At 35.4% G+C, this 16,049-nt stretch overlaps 2 protein-coding genes across 2 annotated transcripts in view; both read left to right on the forward strand.

Moving 5' to 3' along the window:
• LOC123531695 (late secretory pathway protein AVL9 homolog) overlaps nt 1-10,607 on the forward strand; it is a 33,593-nt gene extending 22,986 nt beyond the window's left edge. Inside the window, exons 12-17 of the mRNA XM_045312879.2 lie at nt 237-371; nt 764-902; nt 3,140-3,220; nt 4,890-5,058; nt 5,742-5,830; nt 6,880-10,607. Of these exons, the coding sequence (XP_045168814.2) occupies nt 237-371; nt 764-902; nt 3,140-3,220; nt 4,890-5,058; nt 5,742-5,830; nt 6,880-6,983 (717 nt within the window). The 3' untranslated portion in view covers nt 6,984-10,607. The remainder of the gene's footprint in view (nt 1-236; nt 372-763; nt 903-3,139; nt 3,221-4,889; nt 5,059-5,741; nt 5,831-6,879) is intronic.
• Nucleotides 10,608-12,963: 2,356 nt separating this feature from the next.
• On the forward strand, nt 12,964-15,531 carry LOC123532749 (uncharacterized). The gene is made up of 2 exons (XM_045314313.2): nt 12,964-13,088; nt 13,583-15,531. Exon 2 carries the CDS (start codon nt 13,594-13,596, stop codon nt 14,974-14,976), a length of 1,383 nt encoding a protein of 460 aa, XP_045170248.2. The 5' UTR covers nt 12,964-13,088; nt 13,583-13,593; the 3' UTR covers nt 14,977-15,531.
• Nucleotides 15,532-16,049: the final 518 nt, after the last annotated feature.

A 16,049-nucleotide genomic window follows, 5' to 3' on the forward strand; every position in this document is an offset into this window, starting at 1 on the left:
AAAATTCATTAATACTTGTATTATGGAAAAGGAAAAAAATACCCGGTAAAGATTTTACAGAATGCAATATATTGTTTTTGTCTCGTTTCATCGATCTTGTTTTTAGCTAGTTATGTGCAAAAAAAATAGGAAAAAATATGTGCTGAATAAAGTTTTGTTATGTCTTTGGAAAAGTTACTATGTGACCTATTTAGTGTTGATGTGACTCAACAGTTAATACAAATTTTTTTTTTCAGGGTTGTGTATGTTTTCCGTATTTATCTCTGCAGTACTTTGACTTGTTAAATGATGTAAATATCAGAAGTTTTGTTATTGGTGCCACCAATATGCTGTTTCGACACAAACGCCACCTGACAGATGTTGTTGTTGATGTAAGTTTTGCTCGAAACCTTGTTACTTAATAGATAACCAGCCAGTTTTGATTAGTATCCCAGATTTATCATACATGAACTCATGAATCATTACAAAAACTGATGGAGTTTTTTTTTCAAGCATACCTATTAGAATATTTATCTCTGTAAAGGCTAGGTCTTTGATTACCAGCCAGTTTTGATAAGTACTTCTGGAATTACTGCCCGTGAATTAGTCAAAATCAAGAAAATTGACAACTTGGCTGCTCAATTAGTAGACTATAAAAGATAGTTTTCTGTGATGGGCATATATTTTGACAGTTCAGAACTCTTGGTAATTTTATTTTGAAGATATGCAGATGTAACCTTTGTAGCACAAATAAAGTTACTACAGAAGATAACGTTTTTGTTAGGTTGCAGAAAATAAAGTAGATATTCATGAACGAGAGTTGCAGAAACAGCTTATACTGACAACTGCTGATCTCCGCTTTGCTGACATCATCGTTAAGGCAGTAACTGGGGCAACAGAGGATGGTTACTTTGATGGCACAGGTTTGTGTTTTCGTTTTTATCTCCTTTATGAAGTTTCATCTTCAGTTGAAATAAGAACGAAGTTAATAAAACTAGAAGGCAGAAAAGGGAGGCATAAATTTAAAGTGAAATTCATTTTTGTTTCCGTCCTTTGGTAGTCCTTTTTAGCTCACCTGTCACATAGTGACAAGGTGAGCTTTTGTGATCACCCTTCATCCGTCGTCAGTCAGTGTGTCCGTGCGTGCGTGCGTCAACAATTTCTTGTCTGCACGATAGTGGTTTCATTTATGATTTTATCTTAACCAAACTTGCACACAACTTGTATCACCATAAGATCTCGGTTCCTTTCTTGAACTGGCCAGATCCCATTATGGGTTCCAGAGTTAAGGCCCCTGAAAGAGCCAAAATTAGCTATTTTGACCTTGTCTGCACAATAGCAGCTTTATTTATGATTTAATTTTTACCAAACTGGCACACAACTTGTATCACCATAAGATCTTGGTTCCTTTCTTGAACTGGCGAGATTCCATCATGAGTTCCAGAGTTATGGCCCCTGAAAGGGCCAGAATTAGTTATTTTGACCTTGTCTGCACAATAGCAGCTTCATTTATGATTTTATTTTAACCAAACTTGCACACAACTTGTATCACCATAAGATCTTGGTTGCTTTGTTGAACTGGCGAGATTCCATCATGGGTTCCAGAGTTATGGCCCCTGAAAGGGCCAGAATTAGCTATTTTGACCTTGTCTGCACAATAGCAGCTTCATTTATGATTTGAATTTAATCAAACTTGCACACAACTTGTATCACCACAAGATCTTGCTTCCTTGCTTGAACTGGCCAGATTCCATCATGGGTTCCAGAGTTATGGCCCCTTAAAGGTCCAAAATTGGCTGTTTTGGGTTTTGCAGCCATATAGAGACTTCATTTATGGTTTTATTTGATACAAACTTCCAAAATGTCTTCAACAACAATAAATCTTCGATTCCATGACAAATCAGATCCAATCGTAGGTTCCAGAGTTATTTTATATCTGATTACCTCCCCTGATTGTAATCAGAAAGGATTTATATCAGTAAGTACTTACTGTGAAATCATTAATATTCGTGGGGGACTAATTTTCGTGGTTGAGTCAATCCACGAGATTTAATCCCAACGAACAAGTAAAATTCACATTCATTTTATGTTCAAAAGTTGAAATCCACGAATTCATATCCCCACGAAATTGCCGTTCTGACCAAAACCACAAAATTTCATGCCCACGAAATTAAATGATTTTACAGTATAGGACGTATTTGAAATTTCATTATTGTTATTAGTTGGAGTGAGACAATCAGGGTAGATAACTATGGACTGATTTTATGTCAAATTACCTCCCTTTATTTCAAACTAAAAAGGGTATATCTCCGTAACTAATGAAGATACTGATCTGAAATTTCATTTATGTCAACAGATTTATTTGGCAAATCATCCTTTTGTTCACGTACAATATATATATTTTTTTAATTACTTCCCTTTTTCGTTACTATAAATAGCTTATCTTTAGTAACTTTTTAATTATTGGCCGTAGAGAAAAACCAAGACCACTTTTCTCTGGTACAACATGGATGGTACCTCCAATTTTTAGGTGTATTTTGACACATCTATACCTTGTAAGGATTTTTTTTCTTTTTGTTTGAATTCTTCCCTTTGTTGTTCCTGTCCTTTGGATTTAGATATTTTTTCTGAGGACCTTCTTGTCCTCAAGTGCAATGATAACAGGTGAGCAATATAGGGCCATCATGGCCCTCTTGTTCAAAAATCTTGCTTACACTATCAGGGGTTTCATTAAAGGCAGGGGACAGGATTTCCCCTTGGTTTAGTAATCTGAAGTCCTGTTCCTTTAGCAAATAAATCTACATTGCAACTTCCATCTTCTGCTTGTAAATGAAACCCCTCAAAAATTCATAAAATGTGGGTACAGTGATAGTGACCAGTGTTACACACTTATTGACAAATCAGTTTTGCAACATACCCTAAATGCTTATGAATTACCAAAATATTGCACGGATCTGCTGGCTGATCTTGGTCTGCACTGGTCGTAAAGGCAGAATCACTTGCCACCAGCAGGCTAATGATCAAAAATGAATTGATTTGCATGGTAGAATATTCGCAATGTGTTGCCAGCTAAATGAATTGTGAGGGACAGTTAATGCTTAGAGCAAAAATAATGATATCACAGAAATTTTGTACTTTCACATTTTGTTTCTTTTAACAGAGTGGGAAGGTAATGATGAATGGCTGAGAGCACAATTCAGGTTGTATCTGGAAGGAATGTTAGCGGCTGTTTTAACAGATGGTACGTTGCTTTGTGATATTTGTTTGAATGTGGTTGCTTCTAGAGAGAAGTCTTATACTACCACCTCAAGGACATCTGGGGTCTTCCTCTGGTAAATCAAGGATAGCTCTGTAATACTAAAGCTGTTATATTTACTGTATAAAAGGAAATTTGAGATTGTTTGAATTGAAGTTAGTACTGTGAAATCATTTGATTTGAAGGGCTCAAAATTTCACGATTTCGGCTAAAATGGCTCATTCATGGTGATATAAAGTATTGGCTGTTGACCTTTGAACAAAATAAATGGAACTTTACTGCTTCATTGGGATTAAATTTCTTGGAATGACTGAACCACGAAATCCACAAAAATTAGTCCCAAATGAAGACTAATGATTTCACAGTAGCATGTAAGGTTTTCTGCATCATTTTTAGCTCGACTTTTCGAAGAAAAAGTAGAGCTATTGCACTCGCCCCGGTGTCGGCGTTGCCGTTTGTTAAAGTTTTTGATAAAGTCAAATATCTCTGTTACTATCAAAGCTATTGACTTGAAACTTAAAATACTTATTTACTATCAAAGTCTACACCAGGAGAAACAATCCCCATAACTCTAGTTTGAATTTTGACAGAATTATGCCCCTTTTTAACTTAGAATTTTTTGTTAAAGTTTTTGATAAAGTCAGATATCTCTGTTACTATCAAAGCTATTGATGTGAAACTTAAAATACTTATTTACCATCAAAGTCTTCACCAGGGGAAACAATCCCCATAACTCTGATTTTAATTTTGACAGAATTATGCCCCTTTTTAAAGTCAAATATCTCTATTAATATTAAAGCTTTTGACTTAAAACTCAAAGTAGTTATTTACTCTCAAAGTCTTCACCAGGAGACACAATTCCCATAACTCTGATTTGAACTTTGACACAATTATGCCCCTTTTTAACTTGGAATTTTTATGCCCCCAAAGGGAGGCATATTAGTTTTCAACTGTCCGTCCGTTCGTTCGTTAGTCACAACGTTAACTTTTTGCATGAAGGCACTTTACTCGCGAACCACTGCACCTAGGACCTCCAAACTTCACATGCTGATAGTACTTATTGAGTACACGACCCTTACTGACTTTGGGGTCACCAGGTCAAAGGTCAAGGTCACCAGGTCAAAGGTCAAGGCGCTGCGGGGGCATTTGTCACCATTAGTGACAGCTCTTGTTGGTTAATGTTTTTGATAAAGTCAAATATCTCTGTTACTATCAAAGCTTTTGACTTGAAACTTGAAATACTTATTTATCATCAAAGTCTGCACCAGAAGAAAGAATCCCCATAACTCTGATTTGAATTTTGACAGAATTATGCCCCTTTTTAATTTTAGATTTTTTTGTTAGAATTTTTGATAAAGTCAGATATTTGTGTTACTATTAAAGCTTTTGACTTGAAACTCAAAATAGTTATTTACTATCAAAGTCTACACCAAGAGACACAATTCCCATAACTCTGGTTTGAATTTTGACACAGTTATGTCCCTTTTTAACCTGGAATTTCTTGTACCTAGCAAAGCTCTAATTCAGAGTCAAGTACTGAGAAAAGTCGAGCGCGCTGTCTTACGGACAAATCTTGTTTTCAAGGACTTTGCACAACTTTGCTGTATTCATCAGTTCTGTTCCATTATTTTTTTCACCTTGTATATCCTTGCAGATCCAAAGCTAATTGAAGATTTTGGAGTATCATTTATACATTGTTGGAAGACTACACACAATTATAAGGTTTGGGCAAGTACGGCCTATCCAGGGTGGAAAGACGTCCAGGCAGGACATCCATGCCAGGGACACCTTAGTGTGGCAGACATAAAAGTTAGATTTGCACAGTAAGTACAAACTTTAACAATAAATATTTACATACTCCCTATTTGTTCTGTTGACAGTTTGGACGTTCATTTTGCTCGAATTGTAAAAGGAATGGCACCAGAGTTGAGATAATGCATGATTCATGTAGAGAACAAGTTAGTACTGGTTAACAGATTGTCATTGCATACCTGAAATACCGTAGATACCCATGTATAATGCGCACCCGTGTATAATGCGCACCCCCGATTTTAGCCCAAAATCCTGGGAAAAAAACATTTTTGGTCAATTTTGAGATGGATGGAAAACGAAAGTAGAGTTTACATCGACACCGGTAATAAATTTTATCTCCACGGCGGAGAGCCGCATCAGTCTCGCGGTACTATCGATTTTTGTTTTCTCGAAAATAAAACCACTAAAATATTGTTGTATTTGTTGTTTTACCTTTTTTAATTAACTGTTGAAGAATTGCATTAACCATTAGCCTGCTGGTGGCAAGTGATTATGCTTTTGCAGATGTGCAGGCTGATCATGGTCTCACTGGTCGCTATTCGATCAGTAAAATTTCGGTGAACATCCCTTCGAATGATTACTGGTACTGCCTAAATTGAATGATGGACAGTCAATTTTAGAAATTTAGCAGGCTAAAGGTTAAATCTAAATTAAACAAACTAACATAATCTGCATGATATGATTTGTTCTTCAGTACAATGAACAACACTGAAGGTGGGAAGAAAATCAATGCAGCTGTATCCACAACTGGAAAATATGTTGTCCAGACAGGAAAAGCTGTTGGTAAGTTATGAGAAAATTCCAAGTTTTGTTTTGGGTTTATGTTCAATATGTTGTTTTTATTAAATAGTAGATCTGTTAGCTATAGATTGTTTTCAGGTTGCACAAGCAACCTCCTTTTTGGGACAAAGTAAGATACAAGAGGAGGTCCTTTTTTGACTGTTTTAGATAAGACAAGGGAGACATTCCAGACGCTACTTGATTTTATTATCCAGGCCACAGCAGTATGACTGTGTTATGCTGTAGACATACAAATCTTTTATTATATACCTATATAAATTCTGTAAAAAATTTGGCTTGTATTTCACAAGTAAATATGAACAGGCAGAAAAATAATCTCTATTATACCTTTTGTATTGTATGTTGCCGGACTACTTTAATTGATATGCACAGTTCTATAGATAGCACACATAAAAGCTTCAACAAGTTCCATTTTAACACTGATAAAGATTGATGATTTCATTCTATAACAAAACAACAAACGAGAAGGTGGAGGTACATAATAAAAGGGTCATTACAACAGTAGCTCGATCTGGGATTTTGTATTCGGCTCTCGTGGATTTTGCAAGGGTGGATCACACTTGGCGCTTGCGCACCTTGTGAGATCTGATCTGGCAAAAATCCATTTCAGGCGAATCCAGCATCCCTTTGTTATAATAACACTATTTCATGGTTGAAAATGCTTTTCATAGAATCATTACAAATGCTTTTTTCTGATTTTAAAAGTGAACACTTCAGCAGCATGTTATGATCAGTGATTTTATAAAGAGACCATTTGGAGCCCAGTAGTTAAGGTTGCTGGACCTTCTCCACTGTGGGTCTGAAACCTTAACTTAGTTGTAGAATTCTTTTATGTGAGGAAACTATCCAGTTGGCTTAGGAAAGGTCGGTGGTTCTACCCTTGTGTACACCCATGTCAGAAATAATGCCCAGAGACCTGGTGCTTTTTTTTTTTCACCATGAAAAGCAGAAAAGTTTCCATATGACTGAAATTTTTTGTTGGATGTGACATAAACCTGACAAAATAAAGAATTTTGTTGAATTTTTTACAGGAGGGGCATTAACACAGGCAAAGTCATCATTGTCATCCTGGTTCTCTAACTGGAAATCATCCAGTGACAAAGACACAAAAGATACAGAAGATACACAGACATGAATTACAGCTATCTAGAGATAAAGAAAGATGGGATAAAATGTTAAATTTGAAGACCAGTCTTAAAATTCCAGCAATCTGATAGGTTGATTTTTATGCCCCCGAAGGTGGGCATATTAAAATCGCACTGTCCGTCCATGGGTCCGGTTAATTCTTGTCCGGGCGGTAACTCTTTCATCCATCAAGGGATTTTGAAATTACTTGGCATAAATGTTCACCATAATGAGACGACTTGTCATTCGCAACATCCAGTCCTGTATCTCCAAGGTCAAGGTCACACTTAGAGGTCAAAGGTTATCATGGTCTGTTTCGTATCCAGTCCATAACTCTGCCATCCATGAAGGGATTTTCTAATAACTTGGCATAAATGTTTACCATAATGAGACGACATGTCATGCGCAAGATCCAGACCCCTACCTCCAAGGTCAAGGTCACACTGAGAAGTCAAAGGTTTTCTTGTCTGGTCCATAACTCTGCCATTCATCAATGGATTTTGAAATTACATGGCATAAATGTTCCTCATAATGTCATGCGCAAGATCCAGACCCATAGCTCTAAGTTTAAGGTCACAGAGGTTAAAAGTTAACAGGGTCTGTTGCTTGTATGGTCCACAACTCTGCCATCGATGAAAGGATTTTGAAATTACTTGGCATAAATTTTCCCTATATTGAAATGAGGAGTCATGCACAAGACCCAGACCCCTAGCTCCAAGGTCAAGGTCACACAGAGAAGTCAAAGGTTTTTCTTGTCTGGTTCATAACTCTACCATTTACCAGGAGATTTGAAAATAATTTAAAAAAAAATGTTAACCATATTGAGAATGTCTGTCACACTTATGACCCGGGTTTTTTAGGTCAAGGTCAAGGTCACGAAATGAGGTGTGACCTTTTACGCATACAGCTGTATCATTCTTGGGCATGCTTCGGGGGCATTTGTCACCAGTAGTGACAGCTCTTGTTTTAAAATTATTCAAAAATTGACCAGTGACATGGTGTTAGACAGGACTCCAGTTATAGTTATGTAAGAGTTTTTATTGGAAATTCCAATTATATTCAACTAGGAAAGAGCTAAAATGTTCAGCAAAATATTTTTTAAGTTACTGAAATGTTTCATGAAAGTTTTCAGATTTAAAAAGAAGTAAAAATTTATGTGACAGATACTGATAGGCTGAATGGAAAGGGTGTATTTCTTGTACATGTATACTGTGGATTTTAAAGGAAATGGATGTTAAGTTGTTATAAAAACACACTAAAATTAAGAATTAGTTTTATGTTCATCCCAAGACATGTCACATATACAACGGGCATTCGGTATAATTGTATAATTGTCTATAATGAACAAGATCTTTTGTTTCTGCACTGAACATAATGTCAAGTTATCAAACCATTGTCAGGATTCAAAATGACAAGTACTGCAAAGGTTGTAAATATGCATTGTAAATCGCATATATTGAGAAACTGGCTATAGAGGTAGTGCAGGCAGATTATTGGCAGTTTGTATTTATAAAGCACTTAAGATATTTAATTGTATGTTTTACTTTCCTTTTCTCTTAATTTTGATAAAAATCAACCCTTATAAACATTTGCCCTGCAAAATTTCTAGAATGGATTGGTCCATCATTCAGTTGGGGCAATTCATAATTTTAATATGTCCAAAACATTGCGGTACTAATTTCACTTTGGTAATGATTACATTTTACTTGGACTGTCATAGACTCCCTGTGAAAAATCTCAAATTTTAAACTAAAATCAAAGTACTAAATCTATATGAAACCTCAAAGTTTTGTTATTTGTAGCATCATCTGTAGCATGTGCAGTCAAAAATGTAATTTGATTTCTTAAATAATGTGATATTTATGTCTAAAGTCACTATATCTTCCTTGTAAAAATACTTCGTTTTACCCATTCAAGTGGAAACAGGCACATACTTGAAAATGCAGTTCTCTGATTGGTCCGTTAAAATTCCTGATGTCATGATAAAGTTATGAATTCCACTTATTATTAGGAATTTTCACTGAAAATTTACTGACTGAATAACAAACAGTGCAGACCATGATCAACCTGCACCAGTAGGCTGAAGCTGGTAAATTAGCCTTGTCAGAAAGGTCATTTTCAAATTTGTAGTCATTTATATAAAACCTGCCAACTTTGTTGCTTCAGAAAAACATCCTAGTAATTACTTGGGTGTAAATAAATGGTCGCAGAATAACTTTTGTTTTTATGAACAACTTTAAGGATTTTCACCAAACCTAGTTAGAAGCAAAGTCAGATGATTAAGGTTGTCTTCAGGTGAGCGACTTGGACCCATTTGGGCCTCTTATTGCCTTTTATTTTCATTTAATCGACAAGGCTGTTAAATAGTTGAACATTGCTTTTGCTTTTTCGGCCTTAAATTTTGAAGAGAGAACTTACCATTACACAAATAAAAAAAATAATATTGAGCCATGCCATGAGAAAACCAACATAGTGGGTTTGCGACCAGTGTGGATCCAGACCAGCCTGCGCATCTGCGCAGTCTGGTCAGGATCCATGCTGTTTCTTTCAAAACCTGTTGCAATTAGAGAAACTGTTAGCGAACAGCATGGATCCTGACCAGACTGCACTGATGTGCAGGCAGGTCTGGATCCATGCTGGTCGCAAAGCCACTATTTTGATTTTCTCATGGCACGGCTCAGTTATGTTACATAACTTTCATTTGATGAAAAACTATTTGTAATAAAAATGTTGGGTGATATTATTTGCTTACGTAGTTTAGCTTATATATTTCGTATTTATACTGCTATTGTTATTTATACATGTAATATATGTAGTATTTAGTTATGACTTGAGCCGGCTAAAAATATAAAATTTAGAGAAATAAATGAATTCCTTGAAGAATGAAATTCTTTACCTTGATGTCTAACATCTTCAACAGATATGCAAATTACCAGGAAGGTAGAGTGTTGTGTATGGCTTAATTATGTGCAATGTTATATGGGGATATTTTTCTACTATTGTTGAACTTACATGTATGTGCAATCCATTATGTTATTACCACTTGAAAATCCAAGGTAGTTTTCAACTCTTTCAGGTGGCATGTCATGCATATTTGTGTTTGCGTGTGTTCAAACATTGAAACTGCATAATCTGTTTTTGTTTCCACTGCTGTTATCCTGCAAACACGTTTGCAATGGGCATTTTCTCTAACTCAGTGTAATTGCCCTAGTTCTCAAAATGATGCAACTGTGAAATGATATCACATATTTACTGTACTATTAGTATTAGGCTTAAAACAATGTTTGTTTTCGGTATCCCAACCTACCCTAAAAATTTGCTGTGACGCTAAATGTTTTTACGGCGTTCGCTTTGTGTTGCTCTTTCTCCACTGTAAAAAAAGATTTCCTACCTACCCTATTTTTCAGGGGCATGTTACCGGAAACAAACAATATTTTTTTAGGCCTTGCTAACCCAACAAAAAATGCTATTGTTATGAGCATTTATTGGCAACCTGTGACCTATTTCTGTTTATTGAGTGATAAAATTAAAATGTGTTTTGTTTTTATTAATGAACTTTGTTAAGAAATGTGATACATTATACTGAAATATATGTTTATTGTAAATATAAAAGGGGTTTACTTAACTTTATAAATTGTTTGTTGTTTTTTAAGATAATAAAGTTAGCTACCTCCAACCATTATTGAAATGTGATAAAAACCCTTGCATTTCCATAGCTATACTTTTGAAACTTCAGCTTTTGTTGTGATACAAACACAGAGTGGTGAAAGGCAAAGGAGATTTTAATATTTTTTATTATATACCCAGTGAAATCTGTCAACAAAACGGTTTGTACTTAATAAATAAATACAAAAAGGCAGAAAAAAAAATCCGTGTTGTACCTTCTGTATTGTATGTTGCCGGACTACTACATTCATACTGCCGCTCGTGATGAAATAATACACGGAGGGGCACGTACCTGGGGTCTTCGTCAACCATCAAAGCTGGAAAGTCGCCATATGACCTAAAATTGAGTTGGTGCGACGTTAAATCCAACCAAAAAAAAACAAAAACATTCATACTGACACTTCTATAAACAGCGCACATAAAAACGTCACAAAGTTCTACTTTCACATCCTTGAACATTGAAGGTTTCGTTTGATAAGGGAACAACAACAAAAAGGTGGCGGTAGAGCTATATTATGTGTCATTATAACAATAGCTAGCAAAATCTGTCTGGCAGAGGACCACCAAATGATTTTGACAAGAGGCCGTGTAATATTTTTGGGCAGAAGCCACCAAACGTTTTAAGGTTAAAGACCAACAAATGTTTACATTGTAGTAACAGACAACAGAATGTTTAAGGTCAGAAGCAACCAAATGTTTGTAGTGTAGGTAAAAGGCAACCAATCATTTAGGTAAATTACCACCAAATGTTTTAGATCAGGAGCCACCCAATTTTCTTAGTTAAAGTACCACCAAATGTTTTAGGTAAGAAAAGGTAAGAGACAGTCAAAAGCTTTAGGTCAGAGACCACTTAATGTGTTGGTTTCGAGACCACTAAATGTTTTAGGTAACAGACCATCAAATATTTTAGGTCAAGCAATGTTTGAGGTAACAGACCAACTAATGTTTAAGGTAACTTACCACTTATTGTTTTAGGTCAGATGCCATCAAATGTTTTGAGATAAGACCATCAAATATTTTGGTTACAGACCACCAAATATCTCGTGAAAATTCATCAAATATTTTTAGGTAATAAATCGCCAAATTTTTTTAGGTAACAGACCAACAAATGTTTTCGGTCAGAAGCCACCAAGTGTTGATAAGTAACAGACCAAGAAATATTTTGATAAGAGACCACCAAATGTTTCAGGTCAAAAGCCACAAAATACTTTTTGGTTAAGAGATAACAAAATGTTTCCTGATCTTTTTGCAGATTTTATTGGTAAGAGACGATCAAATGTTTTAGGTAACAGGCCAACAAAGATTTCAGGTTAAGAGCCACCAGATGTTTTATAACAGACCACGGAACGCTTCAGATTAATTTAGTATTCACCATATGTTTTAAGGTAACAGACAACCAATTGTTTTAGGTCAGAGGCCTTCAAGTGTTTATTTTTTTTTTCATAAGAGACCACCAAATATTTTTATGTCGGCGGACACCAAATATTTTAGATTAGAAGCCAACAAATATTTATGGTCAGAGACCACCAAATGGCAAATGGTTTAGGTCTTAGGCTATACAGAATATTTTTTATCAGAGACCTCTAAATGATTTTCGATATAAAACCACCAAATGTTTTGGGTTAGACTGTACCAGGTGCCTTTTTTGTCACAGGCCATCAAATATTTTAGGCTAGATACTCCAAAATTTTTTAGTTACAAACCTTTAAATATTTTAGGTTACATACTTAAAAATGTTTAGGTTGAATTTTACCAAATGTTTAAGGTCAGAGACGAACAAATGTTGTTTAAGTTACAGACCACAAAATGATTTTAGGTTAGAGGCCATCAAATGTTTTAGGCTGATTAGCACCAAATGTTGGTCAGAGACCGCCAAATGATTTAATTTACAGACCACGAAATGTTATAAGGTTTAATGCCATAATATGTTTTAAGTTTTAGACTACCAATGATTTAGGTTTCAGACCACCAAAATACAACGTGTGCTGTAAAGCTGAGAAATGTGTAATTTAGGTCACTGAAGTATCACGTTTCATTTAGTCATGTCTTAAATTATTCATGACCTTAAAATTAATCAACACTGTGTTGGAGTTTGATCAGTAACATCATACATTCCTAAATTTACACTTCTCGAATTACCAGAATACTTCTATATGGTGCTAATTTTCCTGTTAAAGAGAAATTGAGAGGAATACACTTAAGCTTTCATTTACATCACGTTCTTGAATTAGATTCTAGATAATCCCATTTTATTAAGGAAACTGGAATAGCTATTAAGGCGTTTCTTGTATGCTTTTCCGTCCTTGTTCCCCAGTATAAGGTAGTTTTGCAGATTTCACATCTCTGTACACTCTTGATTGCTACATACATCTAATCACATTCAACCCATTACTTTGCAAAGTTTGTCAAATAGCAGTTTCGGATATAACTTTAAGGCATTGTTCCAGTGGTATGTATCTTTGTTTATAAGCGGTGAACTAGTAAAAAATGTTTTCATTCAGCTGTCGTTTTAGACAAATCGTATCGAGTAAAATATTTTATATTTCATTAGTGTGAATTCGCTCGGGACAAAGTTATTGCAAGTTGAATATTTTCCGGTCTTAAGTCTAAGTTTCAGACTGTAATTGTTGCTGAATATTGTCCTGGTTTGATGGTTTTGTAAGTGGAAAGACGTGCAGTATAACCATATTCGTAATTTGAATACAATTAAAATTTGTATTGACTACAAAGTTATATAAAAGAACAATTAGGGCATCAGAAAAGTACGATGATATCAAACCAAAAAACTATTAAGGAAATAATACATATTTTCCTCTAAACTTAAGGGGGGAAAATGTTACAATAATTTTATCAGAAGGATTTTGCATATAGATATATAGATGTATCTTTCGTGTGTCTTTAGACCTAAATTATTACTTTGCTTAATAGTTAGTATGATTTCAGATAGAAATATAATGGAGTCAAGCCAGACAGCGTCACTTTACATATCCGAGCTTCTTGATCGCCTTGGATACAGCTACAACATGATAAAATATAGACAAAGGATGTTTGCGGATGCCGACAGGTATTGTAACTCCCGGTATCATATACGTGTTACTACCGGCGGCAAAGGGGAAGGGACAACCTTGTATTACGAAAGTGATGTTGACTACATGTTTGTTGCCCGGGACGTTATTTGTGCGGACCACCCACGCGAATTTTGTCATCAAAGAAACACCACACTTATTCAGACTGACCAGCTGGACACGGCACCAGGATATACCACATTAAAATTATCAAAATTGAACGGAAAATGCTATAAACCATCAATAAAATCAGCTCTCTTATTCTCAGATACAAACGCAAAATATGTGTCAAGTGATCGATTTACTCTAGCGGTCAAACAATTTGTACGGAGATGGCGCATACGATCTGGAATTACATCTCATGTAAGACATGGTCCATCTAACCCATCGTCTTTCAGGCACCTCATGGTTGATAATATTAGATGTTTCAAATGTGTCTGCCCGGATATTCTTAAACGTTGGGTTTTGCGACACAGGCCTCATGGATGGCCTTCACCAAAGGACGTGCAGACAATATCTCGACTGGATGGTCACGTGGCTCCAGTTGGAATGAAGGAATCTACTAACGCATATATGGAATGGAGAATTTGTTATACATTGGCAGAGTTATACCTGATGAAACATTTAAATGAAACACAGTTAAAAGTATATATCATTCTTAAAAAAGTGTCAAAGTCTGCTTTTCAGCCGATTTGCAAGGATATCACATCATATCTTATGAAGAATGTATTTTTTTGGGTATGTGAAATAAAAGGTGTAGAAAAGTTTGTGCCACATGCCTTGACAGAAAGAATAATAGATTGTCTGAAATATCTAAATCAGTGTTTGAATGAGAACTATCTACCCAGTTACATGATACCAGACAGGAACCTGTTTGCCGGAAAGCTGGATATGCATCAAAGAAAGCAAGTTTCCGATCTGCTAGTTACATTCCTTGACGGAGGCAAAATGTTTCTGATATGTGACAAGTTAAGAAATGGCATGGTAATTATGTATAAAAATCCGGAAATTTTAAGAGAATTCGGAGAGAGGAGAGATAATCTGGAAATACTGGTACTGATTAAGACATTGATTATTTCGATGTTTTACAGACCAGGTAAGTCTCTTAAAGACGTGGAAAAGGCAGCGTCACACAATGAGCAATATCGTATAGTTAACAGACAAATTAATCGGTTGATGGGTTTTGATCCCCATGAACTGAGGCGGATGGGGAGATCAAATCAGGAAATCACGGACGTTTTAGAGGCTAAAGTTAGTCGGCTTCTTTCGTGAAGGACAAACATTCGGTCTATAGTTACCTGAAATAAATAAGCGCTATATACCAGGGATGCTCGAAACGTTGTTGTTATAAGTTTTTGCCAACGATAATAAATATGCCAGATTATAGATATGTTATGTAAGAAATGTAATATTATTGGTTACCAAAATTGGGTAACGAAAGTAAGATTAGATTTATACAGAAATGGATCTGGGTATGTTTGGGAAAATTAGAATGTGTCAAAACCCTGAATTTTATCTATGTCGGTATTTACAGCGATTAAAGGATCACTATTTACAAGAATGGCCAGAAGAATGTAATAGCAATGCTAAGTTGATTTCTTATAGGTATCTTAAAACAATTTTTATTTATGAAAGGTATCTTGATATGTTAGATATTAAATTATAGATATGCTTTCAGTACTTTGAGAATATCTTTTTTACACCCACTTATGACTGAACAGGGTCGTTATTTTGGCAAAGACAGAGACAGGAGATTTTGCTTTCATTGCAAATATGTTTTTGTAAATGTATGCTATTTTATATTGCTATGTCCTTCGTATAAATCACTTATAAAAATACATACATAAAATATTCTACGAAAACCCAAATATTCATATATTCAATATTTTGTTGGTTTCCCAAAATGAAAATGTTATTTGAAGTATTGCAGATTATATAATATACAATGCCTTAATAAATACGTTTGTCTGAGATGGAGAGAGTTTGTCTGAGATGGAGAGAGTTTGACTTAGATGGAGAGAGTTTGTCCGAGATGGAGGGAGTTTGTCTGAGATAGTTTGTCTGAGAGGGAGAGAGTTTGTCTGAGATGGAGAGAGTTTGTCTGAGATGGAGGGAGTTTGTCTGAGAGAGTTTGTCTGAGATGGAGAGAGTTTGTCTGAGATAGTTTGTCTGAGATGGAGAGAGTTTGTCTGAGATGGAGGGAGTTTGTCTGAGATAGTTTGTCTGAGATGGAGAGAGTTTGTCTGAGAGAGTTTGTCTGAAATGGAGAGAGTTTGTCTGAGATGTAGAGAGTTTGTCTGAGATGGAGAGAGTTTGTCTGAGATATAGAGAGTTTGTCTGAGATG

This window comes from Mercenaria mercenaria, chromosome 11 (genome assembly GCF_021730395.1).
Source record: "Mercenaria mercenaria strain notata chromosome 11, MADL_Memer_1, whole genome shotgun sequence".
NCBI lineage: Eukaryota > Metazoa > Mollusca > Bivalvia > Venerida > Veneridae > Mercenaria > Mercenaria mercenaria.

Coding starts and splice junctions, on each gene's coding strand:
- LOC123532749 (XM_045314313.2), top strand. CDS start 13,594: ATGGAGTCAAGCCAGACAGCGTCACTTTACATATCCGAGCTTCTTGAT.